Source organism: Diadema setosum, chromosome 13 (assembly GCF_964275005.1).
Source record: "Diadema setosum chromosome 13, eeDiaSeto1, whole genome shotgun sequence".
Classification (NCBI taxonomy): Eukaryota; Metazoa; Echinodermata; class Echinoidea; order Diadematoida; family Diadematidae; genus Diadema; species Diadema setosum.
This window is the reverse complement of record NC_092697.1, coordinates 27,446,977-27,466,503: the sequence shown is the minus strand read 5'-3', so window position 1 is coordinate 27,466,503 and position 19,527 is coordinate 27,446,977. Positions and strand designations below refer to the sequence as shown.

The 19,527-nt window shown below is 37.4% G+C and overlaps 1 protein-coding gene across 1 annotated transcript; it reads left to right on the top strand.

The window, feature by feature from the left end:
- Positions 1 to 2,362: 2,362 nt before the first annotated feature.
- Positions 2,363 to 19,373, top strand: LOC140236858 (protein KRI1 homolog). Its single transcript, XM_072316799.1, has 16 exons — positions 2,363 to 2,485; positions 3,802 to 3,875; positions 4,711 to 4,816; positions 5,457 to 5,697; positions 6,145 to 6,226; positions 7,373 to 7,456; positions 9,107 to 9,213; positions 9,788 to 9,965; positions 10,456 to 10,551; positions 11,282 to 11,452; positions 11,972 to 12,050; positions 12,884 to 13,011; positions 13,980 to 14,136; positions 15,371 to 15,566; positions 16,209 to 16,304; positions 17,586 to 19,373. The coding sequence occupies exons 1-16, from the start codon at positions 2,389 to 2,391 to the stop codon at positions 18,217 to 18,219; spliced, it is 2,526 nt and encodes an 841-aa protein (XP_072172900.1). The 5' UTR covers positions 2,363 to 2,388; the 3' UTR covers positions 18,220 to 19,373.
- Positions 19,374 to 19,527: the final 154 nt, after the last annotated feature.

Below are 19,527 nucleotides of genomic sequence, written 5' to 3'. Positions count from 1 at the left end.
ATATTGTCACTGTTATTTAGCATTCTTCATCCAAGATATTAATCGTTCTTTATTCTCCACTTTTCCTTCCGTGAATAAAATAATCGACATTGCCCAATATATTCTAGAAATGTACGAAATTGATTTACAAGTTGACTTTGATAGACATAGCAGAGTTAAGTCAACATAAGATGTCGTATAAGATGAGAAAGATATAGTTTTCACTGAGCAGTTCAGTCGTGTTCAGTTCAGTTCATACCAGCAGTGATCGTTTATATCAGCAGTGATATAAACGATCACAGTGCAATGTTTAAATAAGGAAGTGAAGGAAGTATAATCATCCAGAAAATTTTGTACGCACAGACACACAGACACAGACACACACACACACACACACACACACAAACACACACACACACTCATTCGACCTTTTTTATTTGAATGAAATAAAAGAGACAAGTTACAGACTTTGCATCACGACATAATTTCAAGGTTGTAAAGTCGTCTACGGATGGTGATCCTCACGGAGGACTGGATTAAACGAATGGTGTGGTTCGGTTGAAGTTGGGCTTTAGGTTTCCAACCTTTTTGATGATGGTTTTTTGAGATATTGAGAAACCTCCTGTGAATATCAAAAAGCATATATATGTAATTCTAAGAGGAATTCAAAGTTTATTGATGAAAATTGGTTTTGAAATGGCTGAGATATCCAAAACAAAGCAATCGTAGTAAAAGGTTCAAGGCATCTTTTATTAGGATTGCTTTTTTAACTTTGTTTTTGGGATGTCTCGACCATTTAAAACCGATTTTCATCAAATAAACTTTGAATTCCTCTTAGAAATGCATGCTCTTTAAGATTTCGTAAAGTTGTAACTATTATCTCGCAAAAAGTCAAAAGCTGAATCCTCACCTCAACCAATACTATACCATCTCTTTTAAGGACAAGTCTACCTTCATATTCATAAGGATTGAGAGAATGCAGCAATATTAGTAGAACACATCAGTAAAAGTTTGAGGAAAATGGGACAATCCGTTCAAAAGTATATTTAATTTTTTTTAAGTATCTGCATGCGCAGTCACTGCTAGATGAGAAGACTACTACAATAGGATGATGTCACATGCTTATAACGATACAAGGAAAATAAAAAGAGAATTTCATAAAACTTTACTTTTTGAATAAAGTGCACATTTCTTCGACTTGTTACTGACGTATGTTAAGGGTGATATTATTTCCCCTACCTTCTGAAAGAGAGTGTTCTTTTGTTTTGCGAGAAAAATGGAAATATGTTGATTTTTCTTTATTCTTTCTTTATATCGTTTACACGTGTGACATCACAAGTTATAGTAGTCTTTTCATCCAGCCGTGACTGAGCAGAAACTTCAAAATTCATAACTTTTGAACGGGTTGTCCGATTTTCCTCAAACTCTCACTGATGTCTTTTACTAATATTGCTGCATTTACTGAACCCACATGTCTATGAAGGTGAACTTGTCCTTTAATGTATAGTTGCTGAATTATTCAATTATCAACGACTGGGAACACGTCTTGGGCACGATTTCACAATTTTAAGCAGGCAAATAGACGTACCGACAGCTGACCAAGGATACTCATTACAATATTCTTTTTTTGGAAAAAAAATGATAAAAGGAAAAGAAATTTATAGATAAGTGTTTGGCGTAAATATTCTAAAGAGAATGGAAAACACCACTAAACACAAAACAACAACAACAACAACAATTGGAACATGAATTTCTGATGACATAAGTAATTTCTCATATCTGAAACTTCTATCTCTTATCTGTTCATTAATCCTTAATGTGCTTAATAATTTACCATTTGCAGATGAAACAAAACCACAGCATTAGTGCTTCAAAATAGTTCTAAAATGTGAGTTAGGGATAGAAACAACCACTGCAAAAATTAGAATCCATATAATTGATGTTAAGTATTGTTCAATACACAAAATGTGAACAATAGTTATGATAAAAATGTTTCCAGATTATCGTCTACAGTTATGGTTTATTGAGAAAAATACTAAAAAATATCTCCTTATATTTTAGGGTTTAATGCAAAAATGGGGATTATGGTAGGATGTTTTGTGATGCAGCAGACCTATACACAATATATGCATGCATCAAAATAGAATGTGATGTCTTGAAAAAAAAAAATCAAATCACTGCTCCCAAAGGTAAACAGGACCGATCGGCCGGGCGATCGGCACGGTAAAACCTATGATACCGTTGTATACACTGTCCAAAGTCCTTGGCATTTGGAGCGTTGTTGTAAAATTGCAAAATGTTTAGAAGGTAGGCTAGCGCAAAAGAGCTTTCGGGATTTCCCCGATATCTACGCCAGTATCATCGATTGAGTGATCGGCGGTATCGAAAGCGTGCTGAAAATCGGCAAGCATGGAGCTAAACAACCAAGATGATGTAGAATTTCGTGTAAACAAAGGTTATGCAGATAATTACAACAGGTGGAGAAGAAAGGAAGAACTCCAAAAATGTAAGTAGTAATTTCTTTATGTTTAACTAGCAAATGGAAGGGTGAGATATAAGTGCTGTATGTAAAAAAATTGAGGCGTGCTTATTTGGTCATGTTTTGACAAGTCCCACGCGTTGCTAAATTTGTCGGGAACTACTAGCCCGACCAGACGCCGTGCGGCCAGGAGCTTCTGCAGCTCAGTGAAGTGTAGAAAACAGCGACAGACAGTCGACAGGGCTGTGTATACAGTTCAGGGAACATAACCTTGGGTGGATGGGCAGCATGCATTGGAACTTCGTGCTTATTTTAGCACTTTCTCAGTTCAGGCTTTTGATGAAAATTACACGGTTCTAGTCTAGATCTATCATCTACTAGTCCTTCCGCTGATCACTAGTTTACAACTGAAAATGGAAGAAACATGTTGCAGGATCAAGGCCAAGGACAAGATTGTTCAGTCCGTGTTCACAACACAGATAAATTTAAATTAAACTAGAACTTCTGAATCATAATAAACTATAAGAAGTAACTATCAGAAGTATTAAAGAACTATGTCCTAGAGTCACTAGACGTCTAGATCTATGTGCAGAATTATTTTGTAGAATAAAATATAATATTAAACTACAATTTAACAAGTTTGTCTAGTCTACAGTGACTACACGACATGAAGTGCAAGTAGTTACTAGTAGATCTAAGTACACTGTACATTGCAAAATATGATTATAAATGAAAATGACAATCAATAAATCTCCAAGGGCTGACCAACAGTCAACACTGACATGTTTTTGAAGCCACCCTGAGATTTGAATATTTACAGTTGCCCATTGTTATTGTTTGATTTCGTTTAAATAAACAATTTATGAGTGTAGAACCTCTATTTCTTAACTTAATGCTGCCCTGACATGGATTATTAGATAGACAATTGGGAATGTTGGTGAAAATATTGAGAGTTCAACATTGATTGTCATATTTGTTGGTTATTGGTGGCATGTCTTGAGAAATCACTCAGTGCTATAGAACTGATAACTTTCAGTCTTTACATGTTGTCTGTTTTAAAATGTTTGTGATACATGTATGTCTGTGATTGTCACAACAATGGCATTTACACTTTGAAGTCAGAGGTTATTGATTGCTTGTCCTCTGATTACAGTACAACGCTCACTTGCAGAACCTACACTAAGAATCACAGATGTACAATTTCAGACATTAACTTACAAAAGAATGCATTATAGTTATTGTGCCAAGTGTCAATATAATGCATGCTGCAGAAGGGATTGATATACAATATGCTACATGTAATTGCCTTTTTATCCATGACTTTTGCTTCATAATATCTGTAGATAAAGATAAATATGGTGCTGATATTGATGAAGACGATTCCAGTTCATCAGAGACTGAAGATGAAGATGCAGAGGTGATTGTTTTATTTTTCTTCTTTGTCTTCTCATAATTAAGAGTTATAAACACTAATGATTATTAATTGCTAAATTTACAGTGAACTGTGTAGAGTACTTGGTATTGAAAGTGCTGCTACAAATTGATGGTGAATACAAACATAAAACATATTTATTTGATTCACAGAAAATGGGCATTGGTAGCTAGCATATGATTACGTGTCCATAGATGCATCCTTACATGCATGACACATCTGCTCTGAAAGGCATTCTTGAAACCAGTAGTATATTGGTTACTGGGATTTCATGCAGATTTGTATCTATCAAGTAGCCAGTCTATAAAATATAGTCTTAGGATTTGCAATATAGTGATTGGGATGAGGAATAAGAATGTTTTCATAATTCATAACAAATCACACTGAACAGGGATGATGACATATCTTGTAGCAGCTTCACATAAGAATGCATGATTGGGTGATCAAGGAAGCAGAACAAAAGAAGAAAGCATTCATTAATGCATTCTACACAGGTGAAGTTGTTAGGCAAGTGGTATTGTAAGGGAATTACATTGCTACATTTCTAGACTATGTGAGCCTCCTTCCTATGTCATCATCCTTGTTCAGTGTATTTTGTTTTGGGTTTTTCAGACAGTTGGTTTATCTGCTGAAGGACCACAATAAATTCCCAAACTCTATACATGTCACTTATGATTTGCAATGTACAGTACTGTGGAATTATAGAAATCATCTGGAGTGCCCCTTTAGGTAAGGATATATTTTACTCTGATTGCTCATTTGGATATTGTCGAATGAAATCATTGTATGTGAAATCCATGTCTATCTTTGTTTCTTAAAGGGCCTCACCCCTCAGATTGAGAAAGACTTCTTCAGGACACTCTCAATTGTGAAAAGTAAAGACCCCAAGATGTACCAAACAGATGTCCACTTCTATGAGGAGGAAGGTAATGTCTTAAACTATGTCAGCTGTGGGTAATCAATAATTATAGAGTGGGATACTGCCAAGCAACGTCATTGATATATGAAGAAGACACTCCCTTTAACAAGTTACCAAGTGCTAGCCTGTTTTGTCATATCACTGGAACTGCATGGACATTATCATGTTTTGGACTGACAACTGAGCTCGATGTAAATGAAGAATGTCACCAAAACACAAATTTAAAAAAAAAAAAAAAAGATCTTGATATGTACATGAACATTATCAAGCACATGGTAATCATAAATAGATTTGGTATTTAAGAGTTTGCCATCAATATGTGGAGTCAGTCTCTTGCATGTCTGAACACATTTCTCAATCACCAAGTGATTTTGCCAGGAACAGAAAGAACCAATAAGTTTTAGTTGTATCACTAGTTCCTAGCCATTTTTAATTTCATTCTAATTTGATTTCATACTTAGAGAGAAGGAAGCATACCGGTATTATGTTGTGATACATTCATCCCATCATGGTATTCAACAATGGATGTCACATATATATTTTAATCAAAGCCCTTCCAGAGGGTTTTAAAGTCAGTGTCAGTACCCATGAGGGTATGTGTGTTGTAAAGTTAATCTCCTTATTACCAAATACTTGTACCATGGCAGAATCCGATGAGAGCAGTGAACATCCACAAGAGGGCAGCAGACAGAAGCAGGCACAGCGATCTAAGGGAGATAGGCCCATGTACCTCAAGGACTACGAGAGGAAAATCATTGTGGAAAAGGAAGGCCAGTACACCGATGATAAGGGAGATGAGGATGATGATGATGAGGAGGAGGATCAGGAGGAGATTCTTAGGGCTGCATCCCCGACATATGTCCAGGAGCAGCAACAGATCAGGGAGAGGTGAGCAGAGCTGAACTTTTTTGATGGAAAGAATCATAAAGTGTTGATCAGGTGCCAGAAGTGCATTTGTGCATTGCCACTAATGCACAGCAAGTCCACGAAGAGGGCATGCATACACTTTAAAATGAAATGTGCAGTCACTCGCTTTAGCGAAGCATATCAAATGATTATGAAGATGACATCACATAGTGGGAATTTTTATTTCACATCCTGCTGGATTCTCTCCTTTTCACAGTCTCACAGCAACACAGTGGAGAGCTTGCACATTGTAGAGATATCTTTTAGTAGCTCTTGCCACATGGAGTTCAATAGTGTGATATCAAATAGATGCATCTGAACTGTCTCTCAAATTGGATTAGGGAGTATGTAGATTATGAAATCAAATTCTAGTGTGATATTGATAGGGTGGGCACTGATTTGTCTTGCTTTTCTCTGCATCCAATACAGTTTCTACTCAGCAGTCCATGACATGTCAGATGATGATGATGGTGATGTTCTCAAGGTTAAACAGAAGTCAAAGGAGGAGAAGGTATGAAGCCTTTTTGATAAACCCTTCTAGTGTACAGAGCTATTTTGTTAACCCTCTCATTCTCAGATCATTTAGAATCCTTAAAATTCTGAAACTGTGTTGTTAACCTTCAATTGCACATAACAATTTTCCCCACCTTGCCACTCTCACATCACTGGAGACCCTTCAGTCATCACCTCTCTCTTTCTCTTTCTATCAATGTAGCAAATCGATTTATAGACCCTTATGGTTGTAATTGTAATTGTTGTATGTGATGAGATAACAAAATGCCGTATACTTATTGCACCTTTATTAACTGGATGAAGAGCGGAGACATCCGAGGATACTGCACAGCAGTCAAATTGATATAGTGCTTTAGGTTTTGTTTTTTGTTTTCATCTGTGTGTAGTTCTTACAGTTTCTCTAATTTGCCAGTATTGGTACATTATGCAGAATATTTATGTGATTTGTGTTATATCCTCTGCAATGGAGGTTGATGTGTTTGCCAGCATTTGTTTGTTTGTCTGTTGGCAACATAACTCAAAAAGTTTAGAATGTCAGATTTTAGTGAAATTGTCAGGATTGATCCATGGTGGCGTAAGGAACAGGGGATTATTTTTTACTTGTGATCCAGATCCAGGATTCTTTTAAGGATACTTGTACATTTCTGTGATGTAAGCGACCCTATGTCCTTTGTTAAGTTTGCGCTGCTTTAAGGTGCTTCTAATTTACTCATAAAATAGGATCCCACATAAACGTATTGGGAAAGAAATAATAAGACTTTTAATATGTATCTTATTGATTGTAAAAAGAAAAACAAAAGAAGAGTGGATTGCTATTTTCAAAAATGGAAGCTGTCACCAATATTATACAATGTAGATATCACAGAAGTGGCCTTCTTTTGGGAAACAACTCGACACCAGTGTATTTCTCTATTTGAAATAGCCACAAGAGTTCTTTTTACTGCAGATGATGTGATGCACATTGGGGGTATTTCAGTCTTACAATGGTTTTTCAGAAAGGCAGTTGATAAATACAGGAAGACAAAATTATGACAAAAGAAATAATGACATCAAATTGAGAATGTCAAAGCTGTAACGCGTAAAAAGAGATCTTCGATGCAATATGTTATCTTCTTGTTGTTATTTTCACTTTGAATTTCCATAGGAAGAAGAGGAGAAAGACTACATAAAGTGGCTGAAAGGAGAGAAGAGTGAGCCAGCCAAAGATGAGACGGGAACATCAGAAATGGTAAGAGATGGGCTTACATGATAAGTAGTGCTTGAGTTTGTTTGTTTGTTGTTGTTGTTGTTTTTTTCTCATTCTAAATGTTCATGAAGATGTGAATAACAGTAATGTTATAGGGTAATTCCATGAAGTTGGGGCAGTGTCCATGTAGCATCGTGATATTTGAAAAATACATTTCAGCATAACTCAATATTAATTATGCTATACATTTATTGTTTGTAGGCTTTACATTTGCATTGAGGCCACACATTTTCCTGGAAATTTTGTGCCATTCAGACTCAATTTTTATGAAGTTATTAAACAATATCTAACGGTGTCCTGTAGCATCGTGACGTGTCCATGTAGCATCGTGAAATTTTAACATTTGGTCCTAAGAGACAAATTATGGCAATTAGCTTGACCAAAATTTGATGCAATATGCATATTTACTATATTAGTCAGATAGCTAAATATCTCACATTTCCTGTACACAGTTTTAATTTTAAAAGAAAATTACAAAATGTATCACGATGCTACGCGGTGTCCTTTTTTGTTACATTTGGTGGACACCGTGTAGCATAGTGACACATTGTGTAATTTTCTTGTAAAAGTAAAACTGTGGAAAATAGAATTAAGATATTTAGCTATCTGACTAATCTAGTAATTATGCATATTATATCAAATTTTGGTCAAGCTAATTGCATTAATTTGTCTTTTAGGACCAGATTTTAACTATCACGATACTACATGGACACGTCACGATGCTACAGGACACCGTTACATTTTTTTTAAAATAACTTCATCAAAATTGAGTCTGAATGGCACAAAATTTCCAGGAAAATGTATGGTCTCAATACAAATGTAAAGCCTATAAAGAATATATGTATAGCATAATTAGCATTGAGTTATGCTAAAATGTAACACTTTGTGCCCCAACTTCATGGAATTACCCTATACCGGTTCAATTTGCATCCAAATTATGACTATGTGTATGTGGTATTAACCCTTTGTGTGCTTTGAGGCCTATTGGTACAGAAAACCCAATGGTATTGTACACACTGTTCAACGTCCCTGGCACAGAAGAGGTTAAGAATGTTACGTCACAGAAACTTGCTTTGTTCATGGAAACTTGGTCAGCCCATCCAGATAGAGTGTGATGATGTCCGTAACTTGACTGTCATGGCTGGGTCTCTTCAGTATTCCAAAAAAAAATGCAGTTTGACACTGTACATTTCTTCAGAAATTTGAGTGTAATAAACTATGGTTATCAACCTTGTGTGAAAGTTTGTTGCTGTCAGAGATTCTTAGTGAAATATTGCTGAACTCACCTGCTGTCTCTAGAATATTAACAAGAAAGTTTCTTCATGTATCAATGACAGTGTGAAAGCTTGTGTTTACCTTGATGGATTAGGCATGGTATAGGTAATACTGTGTGTGCTAAATTCCTTGATTGAAAGTTATATCTAAGTATTGGGGCTGCAATTATCAGTCCATCATTGTAAACTTCTACAAGAGCAAATGGTCTATTTCAATCCTTTTTTCCACACTTGATAATGATAAACCATAAAGACATAAATATTTGCATCTATCCTTTCAAGAGTCCAGTAGTTTGTAATGTGATGTTTTCATGCATAATACAGTGTTTTGATCTTTTACTTGTTTTCTGTCTTATAGAATGCATTGAGAAAGTTTTGGAATGACCCTGAGCTTGACGAAGGAGAGAGGTTTTTGAGAGACTTCATCCTGAACAAGGGATACATTGACAAGGATCCGTCTGGTCTGTAAGTTGACATTAGAATGATTACCCTCTCACAAACTTGATGCTCCTAGCCTGTTTGGCTTGCTGTCTGTCTGTGTAGTAAATTCTTACAGCATTCAAGATGGTGTTTAAACCTTTTGAGAGTGTAATCTTGAATTGATAATAAATTTTCTGTGGCACCATATCAAGTAATCTGCAAAATGTCTCAAGGGTAATTTGCCTTGAACAAGTGTCAGTGGAGATGGTTATATCAAATGTGAGGATATTAGAGGAGACGAAATAGGAGGAGACAAATTCTTTTGCCTGAAAGTGTGTGTGGCAAATAATGACATCATTGGAGAAAAACTTTGAGTAAAGAGTATAATTCTTTGTAAAGCTAAAGTGAAATGCAAAGAAAATAAGAAGAAAGAGGGAGAAAGATAGAAAAAGAGAGATAATTCATTAAGAAAACAAGATCTGTTTTCATCTTATTGCGTTGGGGGACTCGGTATAATGTGAATTTTTCTACTAATTCAAGAAGTACACAAGTATGTTTATGATGCCCCACCTGATTCTTGTACTGTAATTCACATTTGGGCAAATGCTTGCTTTTACAGAAGTGGATTCCATGTGGATGATGATGACGAGGATGACGACGATGATGATGAAGATGGTGACGGAGGCGACAGAGATGCCAACCAGGAGGACTTCTCTGAGGAGGAGAGGATTCTTGAGGAGCAGGAGGAGTTTGAGAGGAAATACAATTTTAGATTTGAGGAGCCAGACTCAGACTTTGTGAGTGAAAGGAAACTTTATCGGAGACTTTACACATTTTATTCAGTGATTTTGATGTTCTCTGATAGTTTTGTATGGGAAGAACCTCTAGCTCTGTTGGTTTGTGCCCCAACACTTTAATAGATTCTTTCTTGGATGAGTGTGGTCCTGTCAAGCACTTTAATATTTGTTCAACATCTGCCTGACAAAGATTAGAATGTGTACTGAATGAAGTGTCATATGGGTATGCGCTTTGCAGCACCACACTCATGTTAGAAAAAAGTTTCCCTGTGATTTACGTGATGCAAAATAAATTGAAGACTAAGACACAGATTTTATAACATTGTATGTATCAGCCAAATAGCATTTGTAAAATGCTTATTACCATGATTAAGATGAAAGGGTTTTGTTGTTGTTGTTGTTGTTGCAGTTTTCTTGATGAAAGCTTTCCTTTATTCTGTAGCCCTTTTTTCACTGTTTTTTCCCCCATGTTTTTATTTCTCTTTTACAGATCAAACGTTACCCCAGAACTGTTGCGGACACAGTGAGAAGGAAAGATGTGAAGAGATCGGACAAAAGGAAAGAAAAGAGAAGCAGAAAAGAAGAGGTAATGAGAGAGACACATACAGACACAGACAGAGTGTATTATGATTGTGCAATTTGTGAAGGGCAGTTTGTCAGTCTATTGCAATTCAAACAGCTCGACGCAAGAATTCATTAATTCAAGTAAATATGCAATACTCACTGCTGAAAATGAAAAGAACCAGCACTGGATGTCAGGTGAAAGCTTGGTAGCCCAGTGGATATGATGCCTGCCTAGCAGCCATGAGATCATTGGTTCAAATCAAACCCCAGTGTGTACATGTATGCCCATGATTTTTTTAATCATGGCTACTACTAAAACACTGAATAATTGGTGCTTACTTATGGCAATGAAGGGCAATTTGTCAATCAGTTGTGATATGATTATATATCTGTCATAATGCACATCAAAGTCTGACATGCAAACTCATCAAACTCATCAGATGTACCTATGGTAACAACAGCTCCAATGACCATCTGTCTCTGAAAAGAATTAGATTTGACTTCTCGTGCAAAAGTTGGCACTTGCTTTGATAATTTTGTAGCAATGTTGTGCCCAAGTAGGCATTTATGTCTTTCCTAGAATTTGTCTTTGGGCTAACAGCACCTAGAGGTAATTACATGTGTGTGATTTATGTATTTTTTTTTATTCATTTGCTCATTTATACTCAAGAGGACAAAAAAACATTGAGCTCACTCACTATGCTATTAGTCTTGATTACAGTCTTTTGTAAAAATATTCCTTTTGATAACAGGAAAAAGCCAAAAAGCAGGAAGAGCTTAAGCACCTTAAGAACCTGAAGAAGCAGGAGATTGTGGAGCGCCTGGACAAACTGAAAGAAGTGACTGGGAACGAGGCTGTGGGATTTGACCTTGATGACCTGGAGGGCGACTTTGACCCAGAAGAGCATGACCGCCTCATGCAGGTCAGTAAACTGAGGCCTGTCATGATTGCATAGTGGGAGAGTTAAGTTGTCTGCCTTGTAAATGAACTTGAGGTGGCAGTACAGATGTGCACTTCATATGTGAGCTGGCTTACGTTGTTAACCCTGCCTCCTAGGCTTGAGATTTCTTGTACCTCAAAAGTGAAAGCATTTGATAGTTGTCAGATCCACCCCTCACAACATTTCAGACACCCAAAGTGTTGAAATGTACAGTGTATAATAAATCAATGAGTAAAGTACAGTTGTACTGGTATATCCATTAATGTATATGATTAGAAAAAAAAATGTAATGAGATTATGTAAATTTTCTGTTGTCTTTGTAGCATTATTTGTTAAGAAATGTTTACATATTAGATGTAAAGATGAAATTCTATTTTGAAATCGAGACCATTGATTGACATTCAACATTTAATTTGGGGCATCAGGCTTGATTTTGTAAACAGCACATAAGATATATGTTGAATAAAACTTTGCTTATCTTTGTTTTCTATATCCTTGCAGAAAGTTTTCAATGACCAATATGATGAGCAAGAGGAGGATGTCAAACCAACATTCGATGAAGAGGATGAACCTGGAGAAGGTATGATAGTGTAAAAAGCAGCTTTACACTCTAGCACTGGAGGTTGAAAGAAATTCATCAGTATTGATTTTACACTTTCCCTCACAGGAATGTACCTGAATGTACATACATACATTGTAAATCTGTTTGAGTATGCTTATAAACCAGACCAATAAATCACAATTTTTCAAAAAAAAAAGTATGTATAATGAAGGGATTTTTATTTTTACTGTAGAAATAAAGAAAAATAATGTCGTACGAAATGCACAGCTTAAAATATCTTATATGTTGCTTGATGCACATCACAATTGAAAAACATGGAATATGATTCCATAATTTCACAAGAGTCACATTTATTCACACCAAAACTTCACTGAATATTTTTGGTGTTTGAAGGAATCAAAGAAGAAAAAATGCACCATTTGTCCCGCATTGGTATTGAGCTGTAAAGATTTTGCAATGAAGATATTTCCACAGGTGGTCTTGTGGTTGCCACTTTGTTGACAGTAATGTATAAAATATATCTGTGTAAAAACCAATGAGAAAGTTGAAAGAATTGGAAAGGGCTAGGTGAAAATGATGTCACAGCTCATATGATATGCATGCTCAGATGGTTTTTACTAATATCACTGTTTCATGGAAACACAAGGTGCTCTAAAGTTTAATCTGATTGTTGTGAAACTTTCAGTGTACAATTAAAATAACACTCTCTCCTTTTGGAAATGTAAACTGTAACATGATGTGGTGTTCCCTTGTAGTATGATTCCCCATAGAAGCCATCTTTTTTCAGTACAGTAGTATCGATTCATCACCCTGTATGACAGTTTTAAGCATTCTGCTTCTGACCACTCCAGAAAACTGGGATGAGTGGAACCGGCAGGACTATGAATCTGGTAACTATGGCGACGGAGAATACTATGAAGGGTATGATGAGGAGTATGAGGAGACAGAAGGGCCCCACTGTGACGATGCTGACTTTGTTGTGAGTGAATTCTTTTAGTTCATATCTCTATTTTAGTGTTTCTTGCTCCTCCAAAACATAGAATTCCTTTCAAACTGCAAGAAAACTTGTCTTTAGAGTAGTTTCTGACAACAGCATGATTATAAATCTGTCCTGTGTGACTTTTGGCTGAATCTGTATGTGGGCTGTTCGACTGGCTGTTGTAAACAGCTAAACAAGCTTGAGATCTTCTCAGTTGGAAGAACTTTGATGAGATGTTTAAGCCAAGAGACTTTGATCTTGACCTTTGTGAAGGAGGGATGCATATGATGCAGCACACTGTAACCCGGGGTACCGCCATACCCCGAGTGACAGCATTATGTAGTGCGGTTTCGTGTTTGTAAGATGTATGGTTACACACTGCCATCAACATCCTAAACACCTCAAACCTGGTATGTGATTAGAGACAAAGAAAGAAGCAGACCAAAGTGCTGTCTGTCCTTCTTGCTTGGTCTCCCCAGAAATGCAACCAAGGACTTGAACACCTCTGAACTCTAAACCACTCAGGGTCAATGTCTGTTTCATAAAGATTGACCGTAAGTTGCAATCAATTGTTCATAAACAACTCTGCGATTGATCGCAAGTAATGCTCAATCTACTGAAAGTTAAGCTGGATTTTTTTTGAAATCACATGTAAGAATTCTATGAAATAGGACTTCCGCTCAATACAGTGGACTCCCATTATAACGAAGTCCTCGGGACAGAAAGTTTTCTTTCGTTATATCAAAATTTTGTTATAACCGAACAAATAGACAATGAAAATACATATTTGTTAAAGTGGATTACGATGCGACCTGAATTTTTACTTCGTTGTAACCGTAAATTCGTTATAACGGAAGCGCACTGTATTGAACTTACGTTCAATAAATCGAGCATAAGATCAATCATAACTATTTGTGAAGCAGGCCCCTGAGCCAAGTTTTTTCTCCTTTCTTCCTTCCCGTTATCAGATTGATGCGGACTACGAAGAGCAGAGTGCAGCGGAGAGGCGAGAGAAGTCCCAGAAGGAGCTGGCTCAGGAGATGATGGGAGCCAGCCGCAAGAAGCGCAAGAAGATGTCGAGGTTCGCCCGGTCTCTTCTCAAGAAGAAGCCTGTCTTCAACCCAGGTAGAATGATTGTGATTATGCATACAGTGCCTTTCCTTCGAGCTCTGATGCTCAAAAGTTCTTTACAACTATACAGTGCACTTTTTATTTATTTTTTATAACAAACAGGGTTATAGCAATATTCTTGTTATAATGAATTAAAAATCATGTCAATTATTGAGTCATGATAGTTTCCACCTCAAACATTGAACAAACAGATTTTTTGTTTTTCCTCCCTCTCCATTTAATTCGCTCTCTGTCTCCCAGCAAGGGGAAGTCCAAGTTTATGATAGTTTGATTCAGTTCTTACCAGGAAAGTTCTTATGGTACATCCGACCTCCTTATAAACAGTCTTAGATAACGAAGATCATGGGGTCAAGGGCATTTACCCCCTCGACCGTCAGATGGTAAAACGGTCTATCTCGAAAATTGCTGTTCTGAGAAAAATTACTTTAAAGTTTAGAGGTTTGAGCTTTTTTAGGAGATGGGTATAATGCATTTTTAGCAATGGGACAAGAAGATGCATATTAAACACTGATAACTGAAGAATTTTGTGCTTATTTGGGGTTTTAATTATAAAATAAATGAGATTTTTGTGCAGATAGAGTGTTTAACCACAGCACATGTATATACTCCCGCTACACATCATAAGATGGTAAAATGGTCTATCTTCTAGATAGACCACAAACACTATGTAAACTGGTCTAACTCGAAGATAGACCATTTTACCATCTGACAGCGATGATTTAAAAAATCTCAGTTAAGAAGATTATATGGTTTATGTAAAAGATAGCTAGTTTTACCTCCAAACGATATTACCGACAATGGGCTAACTCGAAGATAGACTGTTTTACCATCAAATCTGAAGGAAAAATACAAAAAAGTACCAGGATAGCAGAAATTATCTCTAAAACAAGACATGATGGGATTTTCTCGATAGCACCATTGGAAAGAGCACCCTCACATGTCCCGGAAAGTGAATTTACCTCAAAAAGTCAAATTTTCGAGTTTTACCATCTGACGGCCGCCCTGGACAATAACCCCAGACCCTTCCCCTGACCCTAATCCTAATCCTTTAATGCTAACCCAAACCCAAACTCTAACCCTAAACCTAACCTTAACCCTAATTTTTACTAACCAGTATCACTAACCAGTATTGGGTGGTGGAAATGGGGGGGGGGGGGGGGGTAATTGCCCTGATACAAAGATCAATGACTTGCTAAAGAAACAACAACTTTGTTTTTTGGCCCCATAGAGGACAAGTCATTTGAAGACTACATTGATGAGTACTACCGCCTGGACTATGAGGACACGATCGGGGACCTGGCATGCCGCTTCAAGTACCGCACTGTCCAGGCCAACGACTTTGGCCTGTCCACGGAGGAGATCCTCAAGGCGAGGGAGAAGGAACTGAACCAGTGGGCCTCCCTCAAGAAAACTTGCCAGTACAGGTGAGGCATGGTGGCGAATCTTGCCCCAGAACAACAAAGATTTATTATCATCTAAGTTTTTTCACTGGTGCTGTCCTCAAGTTGGATCACGTATTCAATCTGTATTATTATAGCAGAAAATGAAAACGTAGGAGAAGTGTACTGCAGATTGATGGTTCTTGTGATGAGAAGAAAAATATAGATGACTGGATGAATAGAGAGACTGACTTTGTCAATGCTCCCTTGGTGGTCCCATGGATTGGCCAAAAATTAGCGAATCTCCAGATGAATAGGTTTGACGATAGATGGAAAACAAAGAATTTTATCCTAGCTTTGCATATTATTTTTAATGAAGAAACTAGCAGATTCCCATGTGTTTACTCTTATGTAGTCATCAACTCCTTGCTTTGCTTATCTGTTTTTACTGGAAAAATTGCAGATCCCATCTATTTAGTCATCCATTCCGTGCTATACTTATTTATTCGTATTGAATAGTGTAGCAGATTCTATCTATCTATAGACATCAACTCCTTGTTCTGCATTTTCAAAATATTCATCATGAAAACTTGTACGAATGTAGTGGACCTAATTCTAGACTGAATTTATTGAAGGCTAAACTGTCTGTGCTCACGTACAAGTCTGAATGTGCATCATTTGTTTCAGAACCGAGGAAGAGGAGAAAAGGGATGTCACCCTCTTCAGGAAGATGAGAGAGAATGCTGCCAAGAAGAAGAGAATATTCCTCAGCTTTCAGGAGAGGTGAGAATTCTTGCATGCTTGCCCTCGACAAAGTGGCCCATGCATATTGACAGTCACATAGTGGAGCAGTTAACCAGATTCATCTTCTCGGCTAATTGATCATAGCAGAATGTACAGTATTCCTGACTGATTTCATAGTTGAGATAATCCCGTCGTATCCCATTTTCTGGATCTCACTTTGTGGGGATTGTGTGTTAGGGGTCTCACCCAATCTTACTTGTTTTGCCCTTTCAGGAAGTATTTTGCAGAACTATTAAGTATATATTAAATGTCCTCATATCCAAAGGATTAGCCCCTTTGAACTGGCTAAAAATTCACTGGGCACAGTGTTTGAGAACATGAGACAATAGTGTTTACCTCACACTTTGCAGAGTATGCTACAAATTATTGCATATATCTGAGTTACTCCATTTCAGTTAGTTTATTTCTTGTTTTAAAAGTGCAGTTTTCATTGTGTATGTTATGAATTGAACAATGTTCACAGAAAGATTATGGATGCAGTGATATTGTACTGGTCTTTAAACTCATTTTAACATTAATTACTGTCTACACAATGCAGAGTCGAACCAGCAATAATCACATACATTTTAATAGATTAGATGAAAGTATTATGTACATGTGTATCTCTTTACCTAAGGGAATTCATTATTGAAAAGTAAGGAATTCTTCACTAGTTTAGGCATGAACATCTAACAGCAATGAAATTGAAAGCATAAAAGTAAAATTATTGAGTTAAGATGTTGTAGCTGGACAGAGAGTCTTGTGAAATGGAATTTCTCACTGTGGAAGTGATGTTTTAGATCCATGTCGCACCAGAGATTAAAGGGACTGTACAGTACTGGTTGAGGTGGGGATTCATGTTTTGAACATTCCTAAGTGAGATAATATGAAACCTCTTATGAAATATGAAAGAGCATGTAATTTTAAGAAGGATTCAATGTTTATTTGATGAAAATTGGTTTTCAAATGGCTGAGATATCCAAAAAAGTGATAATGATAAAGGGCGACAGGCCACGCCTTTTATTAGGATCTCTTGGTCTCACCTTGTTTTTGGATATCTCGGCCATTTCAAAACCAATTTTCGTCAAATAAACTTTTGATACCCCTTAGAATTGCATGCTCTTTGACACCTCATAGAGTGGTTTCTGAATATCTCGCAAAACGTTAAAAGCTAAATCCTCACCTCGACCAGAACTGTACACACCCTTTAAATGCATATATACATTGTACAACGCTCCACTAAAGTAACATTCAACATGGGCTTCATATTCCCTTGTTCAGCGACGAGGAGGAATCTACAGCCGACGATGTGCAACCCGCGATGCAGACATCCGCTTCAGCAGACATTGAGGAACAGAGCCGTAAGAGGAAGAGATCACGCAAGAGGCGGAAAGTTGAGCCCAACACTACAGCGAACGACGACACCGGTGTGCCGTCAAAGCCCCCCTCTGGAGGAAAAGAGAATGGCACCACAGCTGATAAGCCCAGGACTAGTGAAAGAGTGGAGGAGGAGGAGAAAGAGGGGACTGAAGAGGCAAAGAGGGGGGAAAGTTTGGTGGAGAGTGACACAAGGACTGCACAGAAAGTGGGCGGGGCTGATACCAAACTGGGAAATGAACCACAGAGGAATGTGAGGAATGCAGTAGGGGATTCCCCCGCGGTCCCAGCAGCAGCAGCAGCAGCAGCAGCCGGTACCCTCTCATCCAGGGAGAAGAAGAAGCAGAGGAAGCGGGAGATCCTGGCCAAACTCAAGGCGATGCGGAGGGCGAAGGGGCCCAAGCGGCTGCAGGGGGCAAGGCCCAGGGTCAGGATGGGGGACAGGAACATGTCAGAGGCACGGTTCAGGGCCTACGGACTTAACCCCAAGAAGCACAAATACAGGTTGGCCCATGAAAAAGCCGCCAGTGGAAATTGACTTGACTGTAAATGAATTCATTCGTCATCACTCTCTCTAAATGAGAAGCACAAATGTGGGTTTTGCCACGAGGAGGAGGAGGATTCATGCAAATAGTGGTTTGCCTGGTGGTTAATGGAGGACAGCTCATCCATCATGCTTGAATAACTCATAGGAGGCAGAATGTCAATGATCTTAAGTAGACAGATTTAAAAGGGAAATGGATGAAGACATTGGAGACATACAGTGTATTTTCTTTTCCATCATGTGCTGTGGTCTCTTTGATCTGTGCGAGTGTTTCATGCTTTGGCTTCTTCTCATACCAAAGCCTCACACCAATAATGCCTAGGGTAGGGTGTACCAAGAGATAAAATAAGACCCTTTTTATGGGGGGTTTGAGAGTCTTGCCTTCATCTCATTCAAGCAACTGTGGCAAAAATTGTGCATCCTTAAGTGGCAGGGTGAAGCTGGGGTTAGCTTGGGCTCAGTGTGCTCTTGGACTACTTGCTATAGCTGTTGAACATGCCTCCAAAGTCCAAACATGTACTGTATTCTTCATTATTGAACCTTTTTTTTTTTTTTTTTCCATCGCAGTATCCACGGCTACATTTTACCATAATCTATTATAAATTTATTTCTTCCTTTTGACAACCTTCATATGAAATTACCATTTCATACAAATATTTGGAGCAATTGTGTTTTAATTAGCTAAGATAAAGTCCTGAAAAGATTAAGTGTCATGCAACATATTCCACAATATTATCTCATACATATATTTTCTGTTCATCTGTCGAGTCCCAGTTGAATTGGAGCAGCTGTATTTAACACACTCAAATTGTTTTGTTTTGTTTGTCGTTTTTTTTTTTGTTTTTTTTTTGCAAAATATAATTTGCAGCAAGGTTTGCAGTTTCCCCTATGATTGGGTTTTAATTGAGAAGTATTATCAGTCAGTCAGATCAAAATTCGGAAATTCTCATTGCCCAATCTACACTGGCGCCTAAAAATGATGTGATGGACTAAACAAATTAACTGAAAACAATTCATTATGTATAAAACTGACTTTGTCAACTCCAAGCGGCTCTAAATTATAATTGAGATCAAGTGTATATTGAGCATGAGTTAGCCATCATCATGTATTTTGTAATAAAATTGGACAAATCATTTTACGTTTTAAACCTCGGTGTACTTCTGTGTATATCTATTTCTAGTATGAAAAATTCTGTAAGAAATAATTTGATGAGGAAGAGTAATATAGAGTAGTACACTGTATAGACGACATGACAGACCAACATGGCACCAAGTTTAAGTTGATAATTTATACAGTATTTT

What these genes read in the sequence shown, in the direction of transcription:
- LOC140236858 (XM_072316799.1), top strand. Translation starts at nt 2,389, where the DNA reads ATGGAGCTAAACAACCAAGATGATGTAGAATTTCGTGTAAACAAAGGT. An exon ending in GACAAGGATCCGTCTGGTCT is followed by an intron (nt 9,214 to 9,787) that starts GTAAGTTGACAT and finishes TTGCTTTTACAG; the next exon opens with AAGTGGATTCCATGTGGATG. An exon ending in AGAGGATGAACCTGGAGAAG is followed by an intron (nt 12,051 to 12,883) that starts GTATGATAGTGT and finishes TGACCACTCCAG; the next exon opens with AAAACTGGGATGAGTGGAAC.